This window comes from Phascolarctos cinereus, unplaced genomic scaffold, assembly GCF_003287225.1.
Source record: "Phascolarctos cinereus isolate Bilbo 61053 unplaced genomic scaffold, phaCin_HiC Scaffold_1;HRSCAF=81, whole genome shotgun sequence".
In the NCBI taxonomy this organism is placed as follows: domain Eukaryota; kingdom Metazoa; phylum Chordata; class Mammalia; order Diprotodontia; family Phascolarctidae; genus Phascolarctos; species Phascolarctos cinereus.
The window spans coordinates 93,120,006-93,140,466 of NW_027555514.1; the positions used below are offsets into that span (position 1 = coordinate 93,120,006).

The 20,461-nt window shown below is 40.6% G+C and overlaps 1 protein-coding gene across 1 annotated transcript; it reads right to left on the minus strand.

Annotated features, from left to right (window-relative positions):
• On the minus strand, positions 1–20,265 carry LOC110201678 (uncharacterized). Its single transcript, XM_020977514.2, has 4 exons — positions 20,084–20,265; positions 12,569–12,695; positions 7,894–8,034; positions 1–6,709 (listed from the first exon to the last, which is right to left on the minus strand). Exons 1-4 carry the CDS (start codon positions 20,105–20,107, stop codon positions 4,608–4,610), a joined length of 2,394 nt encoding a protein of 797 aa, XP_020833173.1. The 5' UTR covers positions 20,108–20,265; the 3' UTR covers positions 1–4,607.
• Positions 20,266–20,461: the final 196 nt, after the last annotated feature.

The following is a 20,461-nucleotide window of genomic DNA, read 5'->3' on the forward strand; positions in this document are numbered from 1 at the left end:
TTTAAAGTATTAAAGAAATAAATTTTATTTTTGTTTTTTAAAAATTTTCATTTAATTTTTTTATTCTGAACACCACATATTTTCATGTACAGTGTAGAACAGAAAAGGATTATACATGAAACTGTAAATCTCTTTTACCTAGAACTTGCTTTTCAAGTACGTAAAAAACTCAATATATAACTTTCAAGTTCTGCTTGTTGTGGTTCCTTCTGGCTTCCCTTCCCTTCTATTCTGTTCTTTTTTGAGGGAGGGGAGGGACTCTATCCCAACCCTCCCTCCTTCTACACATCCCCACCCTGCCATTGGAAAAAAGACCCCAAAAATCATTCTTTGTAATAAATATGCACAGTCAAGCAAAACAAAGTCATACATTAGCCATGTCCAAAAATATATGCCTCATTCTGTACCTTGCGTTTATTACCTTTCTGCCAGGAAGTTGTAGCATGCTTCTTGTCCTCTGGTGTCATGAGGGAGTCATTTCATCTAGGAGAGATCTTAAGTCTTTCAAAGTTATTTTTATATTTAGAATTAGAAGATGGTCCAAACTAGATAAAAATGTCTCTCAATTCATATCCTTTATTGACTGGCCTGTCTCACACTACTTATTTTTTCCTTTCTTTCTAGCCTGATCTTCACTTTATTTAACAGCCAACTTTTTCTTGATCTTTTCTATAACCATTTTTCCTTCCAATGCTGTGCTCTCACATCTCCTTTCTAATCCCAAGTTCCTCTTGGCTCCCCATCCTACCGTGGAGTGCAGAAGAGTCTGTCTTTGCTTTTTCTTACAAATGACAAAAACATTTCCATGAGAACCGATACACCCACTTTGATCCTGGAGACTTATAAATAATAAAACATCTTGGATTATTTCCCCTCTCAGATAAATCTAGGAAATAAATTCAGGAAAGCCTAAATCTGACTCACTTACAGGATATTTGAATCAGCTCACCTGCTACCAACCAGTATTCTGAATATGAACATGTTTATTATAAAACAGCTATGAATGTGAATGGGACTCACCTAAGTCCCGCAGCAAGAAATAAGTTTACTGTGTCAATAAAGAGGTCACTGTAACCAGGGAGAGCTGACACAATCTTAAGTGAAGACTATGTACCAGTGCACCTCTCTCACTCTGTTCATTTGGCTTGGTTCAATAACTTGAGTATGTTCTTTGCTGCAAGTTCATGACTTCCCACAAGACTGGCTTAGGGGACATGACTGCTTGCAGTAGAAATAGCTGCTATTGATAACTGCCACTGTTCTTTTAAACATCTTTTCCCTTGTGGTCCTTTCTCCATCACTTCTCATTTAGTCCTTTTGATTGTATACCTCCCATACCTTCCCCACTGGTTCCATGAGTACTGCAGCATGATTCCACATGAGGAAGAAAGTCTCAACTATCTGACAGCTCTCACACATACCTCCTCCACACCCTCGGGGGATTCAAAGGATATCTGTTCACTGATAAGACTACTTGATTACTACCTAGAGCATCCATACAGCTAAGCCCCAACTCATAGAGTGGATTCTCTGAGAGTTGACAACCCCTCAAGGTACCCTGGGTCCACCCACCTAAAGACATAGCTCATTATTCAGTCAACAAACATTTATTCAGTGCTTACTATGTGCTGGGAATATGAAGAAAAGCAAAAAACAGTTTCTGTCTTCAAGGAGTCCACATCCTAAGAGGGGCAACAACATGCAATCAACTATGGAGGGAAACCAGTAGCATTAAAATGCACTGAAAAAGCTTTTTGCAGAAGGTAGGATTTTAGCTGAGACTTGAAGGAAGTTGGGGAGCCACAGAAGAGGAGGGAAAGCCTTGCAGGCAAGGAGGGCAGAGAGTGAACATGCATGAAGTTGGGAGGTGAAGTGTCTCATGGGAGGAAAAGCAAGAAGGCCAAATGTCACTAGATGGTAGAGTATGTGGAAGTAAAGTGTAAGAAGGCTGGAAAGGTAGGAGGGAGGCAGTAGTACACTTGATAATCCTGGACCTTTTGGCTTTATCCAGGAGCCTTGCTCCATTAATTATCCATTCTTTTTTATTTGCAGTTTCCTCTCTTTTTACTTCTCTTTATAAACTATTCTCAGGTCTCTCCTATCGTGAAGAAATATTTCCTCAATGTTGAAGGGGTTATGGAAAGATTGGCACCCTAAAACATTGTTGGTATATTATGAAACAGTACAAACATTTTGGAAATAAATTTGGAATTATGTGAATAAAGTGACTAAAACATCCATACCTTTTGACCCAGAGATTCTGTTACTGGGCTTATATCCCAAGAAAGCCATTGATAAGAAGAAAGTCCTCACGTATACCAAAATATAGCAACACTTTTTGTGATAGCAGAGAATTGAAAACAAAGTGAATGCCCATTGAATTAGAGAATGACTAAAGAAACTGTGGTACATTAATATAATGGAATATTACTGTGCTATAAGAAATGATCAATATGATGAATACACAGAAACACAGAAAGGTTTATATGAATTGATGCAGAGTGAAGTGAGCGGAGCCAAGAAAAAAATATACACAATGACTACAACAATGTAAATGAAAAGAACACACACACACCCCAAAAGCAAACATGACTCAGAAGGAGAGATAATGAGAAGACACTCCCAACCCACCCCTTTGTGGAACTGGGAGGTCTACAGCTGCTGTACATTGTACATGTTTTTGGACCTTTTCAGCTATTGATCAGTTTTGCTGATTTTTTCCCCTCTTCTTTTTCTTTTTTTGGTCTTTAAAAAATACTATTTGTTAGATGGGATGACTGTCTAGGAGGGGGAGAGGAAGAATACTGGGGAAATCTATGAGGATTAAAAAAAGCTTTTAAAAAATAAACTATATCCATGCACATAGACATTATATATGGCAATATTAATAATTAAGAACTTTCTTCCCTCGTTAGGATCTTTGTGTATTATAAGTTTACTTTACTTCTCCATTTAGAGCCTGAGTTAGTGTTCATATGTAGAATTCCAAAGGAGAAAACCATAAGCACCTCCTATAAGGGTCACTGATACTCCCTTGAATGATCAACCCCAAACCATCCTCCTGGTTCTGTATGGGAGGATTTAAAATTGATTATCCTGTATACCTATGAAGTTTTCATTGCTTCTTGTTTTCTTTTACTTTCATACCTAAAACTAGCCAAGGTGGTTTCCTCAATTATCACTTCACAGATTAGTGTCCACCTGGGCCTAAACATCCTTATAGCACATGGGACCATAGATAAAATCCTCCACGCCTCCCTTTTAAATTATGAATAAACTGATAACTTTTCCAAACTCATATTCTCATTCCCCTCACCCAGTTACTGTGCTCAAAGATATCAAAGCATAGTGGAGTGGCAGCGGAGTTAACAGATACATCTTGTTCCTCTGAAGGCTGTCATGAAGAGGGAACATCTCTATGTACCAGAAACGGGACTTTGCTTTACCAAAAGGAAAAGCTAGGAAGCCATTTCTGAGGAAGCTGCTGCTTGGTTACCCCAAACTAGACAGATCTAGAGAATTAAAGTACATCACTCCTGGGTCCAGCCAACTAAGATCTTCTAATAAATCGCTTTGGGACACAAGTTTTGTGCATGGATTTTCTCCTTTCAAACAACCTGATGGAGATACTGGGTTATCACATAATCATTCATTTGTAGAGGCATTTGTTGCCAAATGTAGGAAGTGAAATAGGCAGAAAAAAACTATGTTTCCCTCTCATTTTAAAACTCCTTGAACACAAAGAGTTCTTATTCCAACCATAGCAGTGAGTAGTCCTCATTTGGGATCTGAATCCCAATTTTACATTTACTACTTGGGAGACCTGGGGACAAGTGCTTTTCTGGGCCTCAGTTTCCTCATTTATTAAATAAAATTAGAGTCGTTCTATCTCAGAGGTGTCAAACTTGCAGGTGCAACCAGATGAAAATGTAAGTGGAAAATGTCTGACAAAGTCAAAACACAATATAGATAATTTGTGGTTTTCTAAGTCAATATGTGACAATCTGTTTCTACTTGAGTTTGATGCCTCTGTTCTAGATGACCTTTAAGGTCCTTTCCAGTTCTAAATCTATGACTCTATGAATAACTAATGGGGCAAGCTCCTCACAGAGATGAGATGGCATAAAAATCAGAAGATCTAGTGTTGCCAAGCAGAAGAGCCATCTCTTCCTCAGACACTAGAGCCAAGAAAGAAAAGACAAGAGAGATTTTGAGGGTTAGAGTATGGCAGAAGAAGCTCAGAACAGATATATTTTATAAACACAGAAAGCAGGTCAAACTCTGCAAGAAACAGAACACACAAATGGCAACCACCTCCATCACTTCAGCCTTGAAAATGACAGAATTATTTTCTTCCTTTTTCTCTTTCTTATTTCTCATTTAGGCATTGGTTTCAATGTTGTTTCAGTACTTGAGGATGAACTCAAACAACAGAATGACAGGAAAAGAGGCAGGAAGTGTGATGTGGGACTACATATTCCTTTGAAAATAAGACTAAAACTTTTTCATCTCATCTATGCCTTTTGGTTAAGAACTAGCCCCTCTTCCTGACTTCTGCCCATCATGCAGATCCATTCTTTGATGGCCACAATTCTGCCACATCTGTCTCAACTCCAATCAGCCTCTATTAATTCAAATATGTGGAAACGCTTCCGTGTACTATTAGCTTCACTTGAGACATCACAGGACTTACCCTTGGTGTGTACTCTGAAGTGAGTGGCAAGTTTAGATCTATAAATGAAGCCCTTGCCACACTCTCCACAAGAAAATGGCCTCTCGGGCTTGTGAATGCGTTGATGCCTAAGAAGATGTCCCTTTTGTCGGAAATTCTTGTCACATTCAGGGCAATGGAAAGGTCTCTCTCCTGTATGAAGGCCCTGATGGCTAAGCAGCTGCCCTTTCAGGCGGAAGCTCTTATCACATTTAGGGCACTGGAAGGGCTTCTCCCCTGTATGTGTTCGAATGTGTTCAATGAGTTTAGACTGTTTAGTGAAGCCCTTACCACAAGCACAGGAGAATGGCTTCTCCCTACTGTGTAAGCGCAGGTGGGCCTTCATATCAGCCTTCATACGGTAATTCTTATCACACTCGGGGCACTGGAAGGGTCTCTCCCCTGTGTGTAGGCGCTGGTGGCTGAGCAGCTGCCCTTTTAGGCGGAAGTTCTTACCACACTCCTGACACCAGAAAGGTTTCTCCCCACTGTGCACTCTCCTGTGTTCAGTGAGCTTCGATTGCCTGCTAAAGCTCTTGCCACACTCACTACAACAGAATGGCTTCTCTCCCCTGTGTATACATTGGTGGGCCTTCAAGATGCCCTTGAGACGAAAGCTCTTATTACATTCAGTGCACCGGAATGGCTTCTCCCCACTATGCAGCCTGAAGTGCTCAGTGAGTTTACTCTGGTGGGCGAAGTCCTTGTCACACTCGCTGCAGGAGAATGACCTCTCCCTACTGTGTGCACGCTGATGAGCCTTCATGTCACCCTTCAGGTGGAAGGTCTTCTCACAGCGAGGACATTGAACAGGCATCTGCCCTGTGTGCAGGCGTTGGTGCCTCAGAAGCTGCCCCTTTTGGCGGAAGCTCTTGTCACACTCCAGACATTGGAATGGTTTTTCCCCACTGTGCACTCTCATATGTTCTGTAAGCTTACACTGCTTGGTGAAACCCTTGCCACATTTCCTGCAAGAGAATGGCCTCTCCCCAGTATGTACTCGCTGGTGCACCTTCAGCATGCCCTTCAGCCGAAAACTCTTCTCACATTCAAGACACTGAAATGGCTTCTCTCCTGTATGTACTCTGAAGTGGTTGGTAAGCTTAGACTGTACTAGGAAGCCCTTACCACACTCACTGCAAGAGAATGGCCTGTCCCTACTGTGTGCACGCTGGTGAGTTTTCATGTCACCTTTCATGTGGAAGCTCTTGTTACACTCAGGACATTGGAATGGCTTCTCCCCACTGTGCACTCTCATGTGGTTGGTGAGTTTAGACTTCTCAGCAAAGCCCTTCCCACATTCTCCACAAGAGAATGGCCTCTCCCCACGGTGTTGACAACGCTGATGGGCCCTCATGTTGCTCTTCTGGCGGAAGCTCTTATCACACTCAGGACAATGGAATGGTCTTTCTCCACTGTGCATAAGTTGGTGGTTAATCAGACTTCTCTTATGGCGATACGTCTTTTCACACTTGAGGCACTGGAAGGGCCTCTTCTCTGTGTGCACGATCAAGTGTCTGAGCAAATACTGCTTTAGACGAAAACTCTTGTTGCACTCACTGCATTGGAAGCACCTCTGCTCCCAACGGAGCCTAGGTTGCCAATGGAGATTGGATCGCCTCCTGGTTTTCCTTCTAGTATTTGAGTATTTCTGTGACTGCGTCTTCCCATGCCGTCTCTGGTGTTTTACCCACTGGGTCTTTGACAAGAACCTTTTTCCACAGACAGAGCAGGGGTGTAGCCATATATCCTGGCAATCAGAGGGATTCTGGGTTTTGTGACCTGGACTTCTCTCACAGTAAGCCGATCCCAGGGTGCTATGCCCTTTTGGAATTAGATGCCATGTGTCTTTGCTACATGAGTTTCTTAAGGAAGCTTCTTGGTCAGACACAGCAGAAACCTCTCCCATTGTGCCTTGTAAGGGCTCACAAAAACCCCGAATTTGTAGGCTACCTAAAAAGCCTTCCACTTCTCTTGGATGCATAGATCTGTGATGTCCTGGAATTAAAATCAAAAATCAAAAAGTATTTATATTTATCAACAAGTATTTACCTAGGTCCCACTATGTACCAGGTACTATGCTAGGGATATAAAGACAAAAATGAACAGTCCGTGTCCTCAAAGAGATTACTTTAACAGAGAAGACCATCTGTACATGTAATAGGGGTACACAAACAGGTGAGCCCTGCTCTTTTGTGTGAGCCTGGACCATTTCTGGTGGGCTATATGGACTCTGGCTCTGTGCTGGAAAACTATGTACTTTTGAGAAAAAGAAGCAATAATTCCCCTCATTGGCCACTGAACCAGGAACAGTCACATACCCAGCAGACTTTAAAAAGAAAAAAACTTCTACCCTTTTTCTGTTTCCTCTCTCTTGAATAGGAGACAGTGAGCTCTCTTTCTGGGACTTCCTATGGGAGTGTCTCTTTCTTCCCATGCCTCCCAATATATAAAATTGTTGATTCCAAGGAAATGAGCACAGGAGCTACCTAAATGAGCCCGAATCTACACCTTGGGGTTTTGGATGGTTCTTCTGCTATTATTCTTTTCCTAAGCATAGGTGATTGAATAGCAATCTTGAGATGGGCATTTCCAGCCTTGAAGGGAACCTTATGAGTTGGAGAAGTTGAAAGTCCCTGAGTTCTTCATTTATTGCAGGATCTTCTATACAAGAACCTCCCCCTGCCCCAATAGCTACTACAACTCTTCTGACCACTGACAGGAAGATAAGAGTGGCTTGGCTTGCTTGGCTGTCAGAAGACAGGGAATCTTTTTGACTTAAGCATTTTGGAGGTAGAGGTGTGGGGAGGGGAATATGGGATGGAACATGGGATACACAAAGAGCCCTCCTACCCTGGATCAATAGAACACACTAAATACTTTTCTAGTCTCATTTTGGGGGGAGATGAGGAGACCCTACACATGAGCAAAACCTAAGTTTTAAGTGACTTTTCCTTGGGGTCAAGGAATCTAAAGAGCCAGAGACAATGAGAAAAGAGATTGATCATTCTCTTTAGAAGAGGCTCCTCAGGACTGAATCCAGTCTGGGTATAAGTCCAGTGCAAATCTGATACCATTTCCTGGCTCAGCTTAACGCAAAAGAAAAAGAATACTTAAAGATGGAACTAGGAAAATCTAACCACATCATCTTAAGTTTCATGGTCCTGTTCCTTATCACTTACCCTCAAACAGCTGTTCTTCAGGGCTTAAGTCACTGGAACTGAAGGCAGTTTTTGTTTCCTGTGAATCCTTCAGATTTCTGATGAAAGGTTCTTCCCCCAGTTCAATTAAAGATATCAAATCTGGTTTGGAAATTGAATAGTCTGCACAGAGAGGCCATAGAGAGACAGTTGAGTTTCTTTGGTACTCAGTTTAAATGTAGGTTCAATGATTCACAAAGTTCCCTCATTTCATCAGAGGCACAAAGCATGGAAATAGATGTGAAAAAAAAATGAGGCCTTGGAATATCATGAAAAGGAATAAAAGTCTATATGCCTGAACAATGATGCCTCAACTTAGTAGATTTTATATCCATTTAAAAGAAACTTTTTTTAACTACACCTCAGAAGGTGCTGTATTGTTTAATAAATTTGATTACAAATGTTGTTTTCAGAATTATTATAAATATCCCGAGTTAGAGATACCATTTTTTTAAAAATGAGAGCTACAAATAAGTATTTATTATTTTTATTATTTTTTATTATTATTATTTTTTTTTTTAGTGAGGCAATTGGGGTTAAGTGACTTGCCCAGAGTCATACAGCATACAGCTAATATTATGTGTCTGAGGCCGGGTTTGAACTCAGGTCCTCCTGTCTCCAGGGCGGGTGCTCTATCCACTGCGTCACCTAGTTACAAATAAGTATTTTAAGAGAATGCAAAACATCTGGCTCTCACAGACATATTCTCTACAATATTTCTGATGACAAAAGCATCACTGAGTCCAATAGACTTGACTGTGAATCCCGTGGCTAACAGTCCAAGTTAAAAGTAAAGAAGATGACTAGGGCAATGGATTAAGCATCAAACATCCAAGATAGTGACTGGACAGAGAGAATCTGCTGAGTTGGATGTCAGAATGGCCCATATTCCCTTCTTAACTGGATGGAAGCTCCATTCTATATTGAAACTGCTCTCATGAAAGTCAGCAATAACTTGTCAATCTCTATTTCTAGTCCCAGGATCCTACCCCAGCCCAGTTCTCTACTTCCAAATGCCTACAAAATATCTCCAATGACAAATTATGTTGTCATTTCATGTTTACTACGTTTAAAGAGGAACTCATTATCTTTGCTACCACTCTTTATCACCCCTGGTTCATGTAGCTCTCTTTATGTTTTTCATCAATGACATGCCAAATTATTTTCCAGTTTAAACATCTGAGGTAGTCACTGATTCCTTCCTTTCCTGAAACCACAATGTCTAGTACGCCACTGAATTCTCTTAATTTTTTTCTTTAATATCTCTTGGATTGGAATCTTTCTTTGCATTCTCACTGTTACCATGTTTAGCCATGACATTATCACTGATGCTTCAATTGCTGTCCTCCTTACCTTTCCTCTTCTAATCCAACAACCATACCAAAGCAAAAGAACCCTTTCTAAAACACTATTCTTATCATATGCTTTTTTAAAATTTAAGAATTTGGAAAGCCTCCCTATTGCTTGTTAGGTTAAGTGATAACTTCTTAAGTGAGCATTCTAGGTTCTTAATAAATCGAATTTACTGACCTTAATAACTTATTTCCCATTATACCTCAATATTAATTTTCTTCTTCTGTCAGACCAATCTCTGTGCTGTACCACAAATGTTACATGTTCATGCCTGCATTTTTGCTCATAATTCTTACCCCACTTCAAAATGTCTTACCACATCCTCAACTACAATAATAATCATATTCCTTTTTCAAACCTCCATCATCTCGGCCACCATGAAGCCTTCTTCAGTTAAGCCAGTTGACAAGAAACTCTTTCTTATACGAATTTCTATAGAACTTCTAGCCATGTCACTTCCATCCCTCAGCCTCGGTTTCTCCATATGTAAAATGAAGAGGTTGGACTAAACGACCTTTTCTGGCTCTAAATCTATGAACCAATACTATTAGATTGGATACTTCATTCTGTAATAATCTTATGTTGTCCTCTACCTTCTTCATTTGTGCAAATATTATTTCTTAACTAGATTTTTAAGTTACATGAAGATTTTTGCCTTATGCTCCTTCTGAACCACTCGTAGTAAACAGAACTCAATTACTGACCTTAATTTTTTAACTTCATTTTTTAATTAAAAAAATCTATTTTCTCTCCTTTCACTCCCCCCTCTACTGTAATCACTACAAATATTATTTTCCTGATTCTATTTATTTCACTGTGATAATTTATACAAGTCTTCCCAGGTCTCTCTGAATTCCTCATGTTCATCATTTCAGACAGCACAATTTGTCCAACCATTCCTCACTGGATAAGCATTCACATTCCAGTTTTTTGCTGCCACAAAAAGTGTAACTATGAATATTCTGCCAAACATAAGAGTCTTTCTACTTCACTTCCATGTGATACACAGGATAAATTAGATATAGGATAAAATTAGAATTTTGAGCAGTAGTGGGATCACTGGATAAAGACAATGAATAATTTAGTGACTTTTCTCATAAAATTCAAGTTATTTTCCCAAACAGCTGGACCAGTTCACATCTCCAGCAATCATTTATTGGTATGCTTGTCCTGCCATAATGATTTCTGTATCTTGTCATCTTTGCCAATTTGATGCAAATATCTCACTTTACATAACAGTAATTGAGGCACAGAGAGAGATCTTAAGTGCTGGACCAAGGTTACACACATCCCAAGTATTGGAGTTGCGACTGGAACCCAGGTCTTCTGACTCCAAATCCATTGTTCCTTTTACTAGATTATCTTGGGGCTTTATCACAAAATAAACACATACATGTCCCAGAAAGAATTATCGGTTATTAGAAATATGGGCATTCATAAAAAGTAAAATTAAAATGTCTCATCACATATTTTACTTTCCATTCCCATTGCTTATTATATGCTACACTAGAGGTCAACAAACTTGGGTGCAAGGGCCTCGAGCTGAGAACGATTTTTACACTTTTAAATGAGGTCTCAGTGGGTTGTAAAATGTAAAAATCCTTTTTAGCTTATGGGCCACATGGCAGGCTGGATTTGGTCCTCTGCCTAGTTTGCCAGCCCCTGGACTAGACAACTGCATACCCTGTCTAGCTCAGTTCTGTCTGTATTTCACAGACCACTTCAAGCCCACAGTGATGTCTCCCTTCACTCAAATCCTGTAACACACACTGCTTCTACTGTTCATTTTGTAATTATCTGTTCACTGTCTTGTCTCTGGAATATGGAGGTACTGAACTATTGTTTATCTCTCTCTCTCTTTTTTTTAGTGTGTTTATCTCTTATACTGTCATTTAATAAGAAGCAAGATAAAGTACAGAGGAAAGAGTAGTGAATTTGTAGACAGGGAATCCAGGTACAGATTTGTGCTCTGTCACCAGTTGTATGATCCTGGGTAAGCAATTTAAGGAAGGGTCATGTGAGACAAACATCATTTTCTTACATGCTTAATAGAAGTAAATGATAACAGCAACAATAATTTTAAGAGCTAACATTTAAATAGCACTTATTATGTACCAGGCACTATGCTAAGCATATTACAATTATTACCTCATTTGATCCTCACAACAATCCTGAAAGGTAGGTGCTATTATTATCCCCATTTTACAATGAGGGAATTGAGGCAGACAGAGGATAAGTGATTTGCCCAGGGTCACACAGCTAGTAAGTGTCTGAGACTGGATTTGAACTCAAGTCTCCCTCACTCTAGACCCAGCACTCTGTACACTGTTCCACCTAGCTGCCCTAGAAGATGAAAAAACAAAAAGAATCTGAAAAGAAGGGCAGAGAGGTGACTAAGAATAAGCATATAGATGAGAGTAATACCTCCTCACTCCACAGAGGTGAGCCTTTTTTTTTTTTTCAAAATCTTGCAAGGCCCCTGCCACATACACTAAGCTAGCTTCTTTCTAAAAGGGCAAGGAAATTGTCCTGAAGACTTAACTGGTTTTAACTTAAGGTTCTAACTGTTAAGGCAGTGTTTCCAGTCATTCAAAGCATAAAGGCCAAGTGTACCATGCGCTGTCACTCCTAAGACTCAGAAGACTCCTTCCTTTGTCACTGTGAGTTGACAGGCCCTTCTGAATACCATGACTGATAAATGAGGAGATGAGAAGGGTCTCATCCACTGAACTACTACAACATCTTTGCTGAACATCCTTTCTGCGCTAAGTATGTCTTGTTTTCTGAAATGTTATTAAGCTTACCAGTGTCTTATTTCATTCCACTTCTGAGCCTGATCTACCAGGAGGGTCGAAGTCAGGCTGGCCTAGAATAAGCAACTTTGTTTTAACTAAACAAACTGTAGCCCCACTGAACTAGACAGAAACAGAGATAGAGACAGAAGGCTAAGTGGGCCCAGGCTACTGCAGTGTGTAGAGAATACTGTACTAATAATACGATCTGAACTAATTTAGACATAATAACCAGCCCAGCATACATAATGAATACAATTTCCAACTTCTGGACATTCTGTCAGCCTTGCATTATCATTGAATCCAATTCTCTTAAATTATGATAAAGGCTTAAGTATTTATTTATCAAAGCTTTAAAAAGTAGGTTAGTGAAAGACCATCTCTGTGGGGTGGATTTTTCAGCACTATCATCAGACAGCACCCAGAAAGCCTCTTTGGCCTCAATATATCTTTAATGACCTGGTTCACACACATTTTATAGGTTTAATTTAATTTACATAAACCTATCTTACCAAGGGAGATAAGAGTCTCATAATTGGCTTTCATCACTTGCTTATAAAGCTCTTTCTGCCACTCAACTAGTTGCCTCCATTCTTGCTCTGAGAAATACATGGCTAAATCATCAAATGTCATGGGTACCTGAAATCACAAGTGAAAAACATACATTAGTTTCAGCGATATTTTGCCCCTTATCTTCACTGCCAATTTTCAAAAAACATCCCCAAATATAATTTTTTTCAGGCAACAATACTGCAAAGGTGTACTTTTAGGACTTAATAAAGTTCCCATCAGAACTTCAAACATGACAGACCCCAAAATACACAATTGACTTTGTTTTAAAAATTATTTTATTATGAACTTAATTCCAATCTACAAGGAAGAGAGGACTGCATATGAAACTGTGAAATTCTGTTACTTCTATTATACAATTTTAAAGAAATGTATATTACATTTAACACATTAGTAACAAAACTGCTCTACTTGTCTTTGTTCTCATCTGAACTTCCTTGTGCTCTTTTTCATGTTTTTTTAACTTTTTTTTTTTTAAGGCAGTTGGAGTTAAGTGACTTGCCCAGGGTCACACAGCTTGTACGTGTCAAGCGCTTGGTTTGAGCCCAGATTTGAACTCAGGTCCTCCTGACTTCAGGACAGGTGCTCTATCCACTTCGCCACCTAGCTGCCCCCTCTTTTTTAACCTTTTTTTTTTTGCCTTTAAATTTGGAGATTTAATTTTAAAAGACAGGAAAAAGATTTTTTTGTTGATGTGGAAGATCCCTGAGTCATCTGTCTGTAGTACATCCTGACCATCAACTAATCAGAACTAATGTCTAAATTTGTTTGAACACACAAACACCACAAAATCCAGGAATAATAATGAGAAAAAAATTGAGCATAATTTAAATGACTGAATCTTGAATTATTAAACTCATTAAAAATAAAAAGTAGGAAATGAACAAAAAACTGATAGCATCAGTTTATATTCACATTAACATATATACACATTATATATATTATATATAACATATATTAACATTAATTATAATAATTTCACTCAAAAGTCTAACCAACATAAACTAATTGCTACAACGAGGAGATCAAAAAAACACAGAAGAAGCCTTTATTGGCAAACAACTGACTTTCTTGCTAGAGGGCTATGGCTGTCAAAGAAAATATTAGGTCAGAAAATAAACTTGTCTATAAAATTTCATGGTAAAAGTAGGCCCAGGTAATGTGATCACATTAGTCCCACACACATAAATGAAAAGAGGAATGAATGAATGAATGAATGAATGATATAAACTAGGTGTCAATAAATCTTTAACCAACTTCAGCAAAGAAAGACAGATGGTATCACACAGAAAACATCTTGTGATTGTGTTGAGAAAATTAAGTCACACACTGAGCTATTTATAAAATTAGCAAACCAGTTCAGTCTGTTGGTCAAGTGGCGAACCAGTCTAGTGGTGAAAGAAGTTCAGCTATAAGGATTCTAGTTTAAGAATTAGAATCAGACTCCTGAGTTTCTACCACTCCATGTCTCTCTCTCTTTCCTCCCTCCCTACACCCTTCCAATCCTCCAAAAAAATCCCCATATCACCTGAGAGATGAGACCACTAGCATAGAGTACATCTAGCTGGGATCAGAAAGGCTGGACCACGAAAAGACACCTCCAGCCTGGAGTACAGACACATAAAGAAAAGTAGGCTCAGGATGTGATTCTCATGAGAGAAAGGCTAGTTATGGAAATTTTTAAAAGCAGCCAGCACAGAGCCTTGTCGAAGGAGAGCTGCATGAGAAGATGATGAAAGAAGAGGATTTCCAAAGACCAGGAGTTATGTGTCCTCACTGAGGGCCTCACTCCCTCTACTTTAAGTCTGTGCACACCCTCCCAGGACCTTGGAAGAGAGTTGTGGGAGAGTGTGCCCTAGACTTGGGAAGAGAGTGTTTTTGTATCTTTGGTTTTTGCTATCAGATCTTAACTTTTGCTAAGAGATAATTCTATCAGGCTGATTATTTGTGGAAGCGCACCAGTAGATCTTGTGAGCAACAATACCAGAAATACAGCTCCCTTAGGACTGCCCCAGAATGCTGACAACCACCTTCTGGGGACCAGGCCTGCCAATTTAAGTGGCAGTTGAGAAAGCAGTCCTGTAACAGGTATTACATTATGAAGAACGTTAATGAATGATTAGAAGCAGTTTCATTTCATTAAGGAGAGCAAGCAGTGGAAGGGAAAACAAGTTTGTATAAAGTGTGGAAAGATATCTAATTAAACAAAGTCATCCCAAAGACATGAAAATGGAAGGACTACAAACAGCAGAAAAATGGAAAAGATTTGCAAAAGTCATTTCAACAAACTGTTTTCTCAATTAAGGATTAGTAGACCACTGTACTTGGGTCTTAACATAAGTTCTGAAGGTGTTGTGTGTGTAAGGATGTAAAAAATGGCATTAAGGAGAACAAAGACAGGAAAAACTGCTAAAATGGATCAAGTATACACAGAGGGGATATGTGGTGATGATATAGTTGTGAAGGTTTTAGGAGACCCATTTACAAGGTACCTAAAGGGAAGGGTACCAAAGGTATGGAAAAAGTCTAAGTACTGAAAAAAGGTGAATAATCATAACATTTAAAAGGCATTTGCTATGTTGCCAGTCCACATGATACATACTGTACAAATATTATCTCATTTGATCCCCACAAGACCCCTTGGTATAGATGCTATTAGTATGTCTTTTTAACTTGCCCAGGGTCACACAGCTAGTGTCTGAGGCCAGATTTGAACTTCCTGATTCCAAGCCCAGTGCTCTGTCTGCTGGACTACCTTAGTTGCAGAGAATAAAAGACCAAGTAACTATTAATCTAGTTTTCCATTTATACAAAATCTTCTTTAAAATTCAATTTTACTTTCAGTTCCAAATTCTCTTCTTACTTGCCCCGCCCTTCTCCCCTACCCACTGAGAAGGCAAGAAAAACAAAGCCCATTACAAATAACATCTATACAAAATCTTAAAGGAGGTATCTACAAATGGATTGAAGTCATTCTTGACGAGGATGTTATTAGGAACATATGGGCTTTCTCAAGTGATATTCAACAATGGACCACATTCTTAATTAATCTCATAATTAAGAAAGATGTAGAGAATATTAAGATTCTGCAGTGGAAAGAGCACCGGCCCTGAAGTCAGGAGTCCCTGAGTTCAAATTCGGCCTCAGACCAAATACTTGACACTTACTAGCTGTGTGACCCTGGGCAAGTCACTTAACCCCAACTGCCTAAAAAAAAAAAAGAATATTAAGATTCCATTGAGCCCATTATTTGTTGATTATGAAAAAGCATTCCATTTGACAGAATGAAACACCTCTTTACAGACTCTTTCACAGGAAAGTGTCTCTCATAAAGACATGAAGATCATTCAGGATTCCTTGGAATATGTAACAGTATCAATATCCCTGTCAAGCAACCCTCTAATAATAAACATGAGGAGAGACATAAAATGAGGAGATGAACGCTCACCAAAGATAACTGCTTTTGTGACAGTAGAGATGCAGTACAGAGTCAAGGTTGAGGAGCAGCCACCTGTGGATGGTGGTCCTCTAGAAGATCCACTTTGTAGATGACATTATGCTGACTGCATCAAGCCCCAGGAATTAATAAGCCTCCTGGAAGAGTTCTATATTCACTTAAAGGAGTGTAGTCTATCATATAGGAAAGACTGTATCTGTTGGCTTGATTTCAACATGTATTTGGATGGGGGGGGGAGAGAGAGAGAGAGAGACAGAGAGAGACAGAGACAGAGAGAGACAGAGACAGAGAGAGACAGAGAGAGAGAGAGAGAGAGAGAGAGAGAGAGAGAGAGAGAGAGAGAGAGGAGAGAGAGAGACTGACTGATTTTGTGTCTGTACCTAGGTAATGAGCTGGGCCCAGAATTGAAAGGGAGAGAGTAGATAGGCTTGCTTTTGAGAAATAGCAAAGCTTATTTGCGATCTGGGGTCAGACCTCAAGCTTTCCATGAAAAAAAAAAAAGACCCATTTTCAATCCTAACATCTTGCCCATGTTGCCATATAGCAGTGAGAAATAGAATACCCTGCCTCCAAATAACTAAAGATGAATAGTATACAGATGGCAATGGAGAGGCATGGGGGGGGTACGAGCAGGCCAAACATGAAGCCAATGCAGAACTCTACAGAAGAACAAGAATAAAGGGCATCATCAAGGAATTGTATCACAGGAAGAGAAGATGGGTTGGTCATGTGGTAAGAACTAGGGATGACTAATAGTCATTGTGCTCCACTGGTACCCTCTTAATGTCAGGAAAAAGTTCAGAAAGCATCTAGTATGTTGGGTGAATCATTATGGCAAACTTAGAATTTAGAATTTAATCAAATTTTAAAATTTGCAAAGTACTTTATATCACCCTTGAGATTCACACTGAGTTAGCTGCTATTACTAACTCCATTTTAAAAATGAAGATTGAGAAGATGCAACTGAGAAGTTAAGTGACTCACCCATGGTTACATAACCAGTAAGTTACTGAGGCAGGATTTGAACTCAGGTCTTCCCAATTCCCTTTATCCACTATATCAGAGGTGTCAAATTTGAAGCCCCAGTAAGGCCCAAACCAGGTTAGATGTAATTGGGAAATATTTAACAATTTTTTAAAACTACATAGATAATGTTAATCTGTGGTTTTCTAAGTCAATGTGACATGTAGGGATTTGTTTCTGTTTGAGTTTGACACCACTGAACTACCTTACCTAGGTGGCAATGTACCTTGTTGTTTTATATCCTGTACTGCTGACTTGTCTTTTGTCATGTTTCCATCACATCAATATATTTTTGTTGTTCCCTACTTTTGGTTCTCTTTTTTCCTAATTTACGATTTTTTAAATTAAAAAGTAACTTTTCCATTTCTATTAATGTTAGAAATATGGAGGTGATTCACACCTCTTCTCTGAGTTTTCATTTTCCAATGTGTCACAGAGCAATCCCCCTACCCCCTTTTTAAAAATCCAACTGTTGTTATGAAGGAATGTCTAGGAAGGCCCTCTTCAATTCTTCTTGTATTTCTTTAACAAAGCATTAAATTCCTTGAAAAAAGGGGCTCTTTGATAAGATGTGAACTTGCCTGGCTGTGGGTGTTTACTTTGTCCCTCTAATGCTAAAATGATGACTTATTTATTATTAGTCAGTTCATACTCCTGGGCTACGCATCCTTGGGTTTGGTCCTTCCTTGGGCCTCAAGTTTCCTTATCTGCAAAATGAGGTTGGACTACATGGTGTCTGAGGTCCCTTCCACCTCTATACCTATAATCCTATGGCACTGGAGCTGGAGTGATAAGTGGAGACGAGACAGGGCCTTCGGGGAGGTAAATGCCCTAGGGATGGCATCAAGTGGAAGCAGCTGCAGTGCAGCAAAGGGTTCCGAAGTCACCTGGGAAGCCTCAGCAATGAGAGCTGCTAACAGTGACTGAAACATGAGGGACGCAGCAGAAGAGTTCCTGTACACTGCAGAGTTCCTAAGAGGAAACTAGCGAAGCAACAAGGGGCCATGTTGTGGAGCAAACCCAGACCCTGTCCTTCATGGGTACCAAAAGTATTGTGAAAGGAGGAGATCCTGAAGAAAGGTGGGCTCTTCAAGAGCAGTGGGTTGCTTGACTCCTTATCAACAACCCTAACTTATTTCCCTGTTTGCAAGGCGCCTAAAGCCCAAGATGGTACAATAGGCTAGAGCAAATGCATATGTCTCCAAGGGCCACAGGAGGGCATGGCTTAACTCTACAGCAAACCTTAGTTCTTTCCTGGTTTTGAATACACAGCTTCAATACTAGAAGACCACATAGAATCCTGAGGAAGATGTCTACTAGGGAAAAAAGGAAAGTTATCAGAAAGTAATTCCTGTGGAGAGGGGGCCAGCTATTCCCACCAGCTGTCAACTGCCACCTGCAGGACAGGTAAGCTTACCTAGTAGAAAGAGCAAGACATCCAGAAGAGTACACAACAGGCAAGTCAAACCAGCAAGATCACCATCACCATCACTACCTCCCCTCCAAATCTGACAGTGTTTATAAGGTAGAACTCTGAAGCCAGGCGCCTTGGGAATAGCACTGCCCCAAGACCACCAATCCTGCCTCCAGCTCAGTACCCAAAGATGTCATCTCAGGAAACAACCACGATGGCAGTGGAGCCTGATAGACACCTATGTAGGCACTGCAGCTCTCCCTTTTCAGCAGCCACACCTAATTAAAAGTTTTTACCACCAAATCCTTGATATCATCCAATGGTTCAACAGCAGAAATGAATGATTTTATCAGAAGTATTAAAAAAGATGCAAGACCATATGCTTTGCTGTTGCATTCTAAGGACCCCTGACCTTCCATGACTTGCAGCTCCTTGCAAACAGGCACTGTGTTGCACAGTGCTTTGCATATAGTAAGCACTTAATAAAATGCCTTTTCACTCACTGACTCATCTTGTATGATCACAGAACCAGGTGTCCTCAGTGGGGTTTTCTATTGGGTTAAATAAATCCTGTCCTACACTGATGTTTTTTAACCTGAGCTCTTGGCATGTAACCCTTTTCTTTTTGCTATGGAGATCACAACATGAGCCATAGGTTTATGTTCCAGTAGAAAAACTAATAAGCCAAACTCTGTCATTTCCAGAAGAAAACCTTGTTTGGGAACAAAAAGTCTGATTATTGAGACTTTCCAAAAACCTGAAGCCTGTCCATGTAATATCAGAGTTTTAGCTTTGTGATACAGATTTATAAGGATACAATATTTTCAAATAACTTCATTTGGCTTGTCTGCTGCCTGTACTTCTGGGGATAAATTACAATTTTTCTTCCTTTTCATGTAAAAGAAATATTTATTTCTTAATTTTTAAAACATGAGCACCAAAGATTAAAACTTCGTATATAATTCACTAAATACAGTTAGTACTTTTTGTCAGAATTCGTTTATTCCATCTTTTTTTTTTCATTAGTGCCTGTTTTCACCATTTATTATTATTATTTTAAGCAAAGGCTTTTAAAACTCAGAGACAGCGGGAAGGACGATATATTTGCACTCAGAAGACCTTGGGCTTGAGTGCTGGCTCTGCCACAGCTGTGTGACTTTGGCCAAATCACTCAGGTCGCCTCCCAGGTGGGCACATCTTTAGAAAGCCCCCTCCCAGGACAGTCAAAGAGAGTGAACCCGGCCTGTCGTGATGGGCCCGAAGCAGCCCGGCTCCTGGGCCTCAGTGGCCTGAGCCTCGGCTCTGCTGCTCCCTCTGCCCGGAGCAGCCTCTCCGGGCTCTCCGCCTCTTTTCCTTCGACCCGCTCCCGGGGCCGGGCACTCCCTCAGGTGCCACCTCCGTTCTCTAGGCAACTAGCTGCTCGTGATCTTTAGCACCTCCCCAGAGTTGGAACCAGGCCCCCCCAAGTCCCGGCCCCTCCCCCCATTTCCGTCCCCCGGTGAGCGGCTCAGAGTCGCGGGCGGCCCCGCGGCCGTCCATGCGCGACGGTGGGAAATCTCTCACCGCCGCAGGAGCCGCCTCGGCCATGGCGCTTCGTCTGCTTCCCAGGCGCCGGAGAAAGCCGCTGAAGACGGCTCCGGCCCAGCCCTTCCCCTCCGGCTGCGCTCGGGCCTCCAGCCGCCGCTCCGCTTGCCCCTCTAGGCCCGCGCCCCTCCAGCTCCCTCGCTCTCGCCCGGACGGTTGCAGTCACGGAAACTCGCGATGCATCTTGGGACCTCAGCTCCCGGCTAAACCCAGAAGCCGCCACTTCCTGGAGACTGGTCACAGTCTCCCGCCTCCGGGCGGGAAGAGTAAATGCATATGTTTAGTTCAAGAGCTTCATCCTTGCCTGGAAACGTTTTGGAGGGAGTAGGAGCCCACAGAGGTTTGAAGTCAGGAATT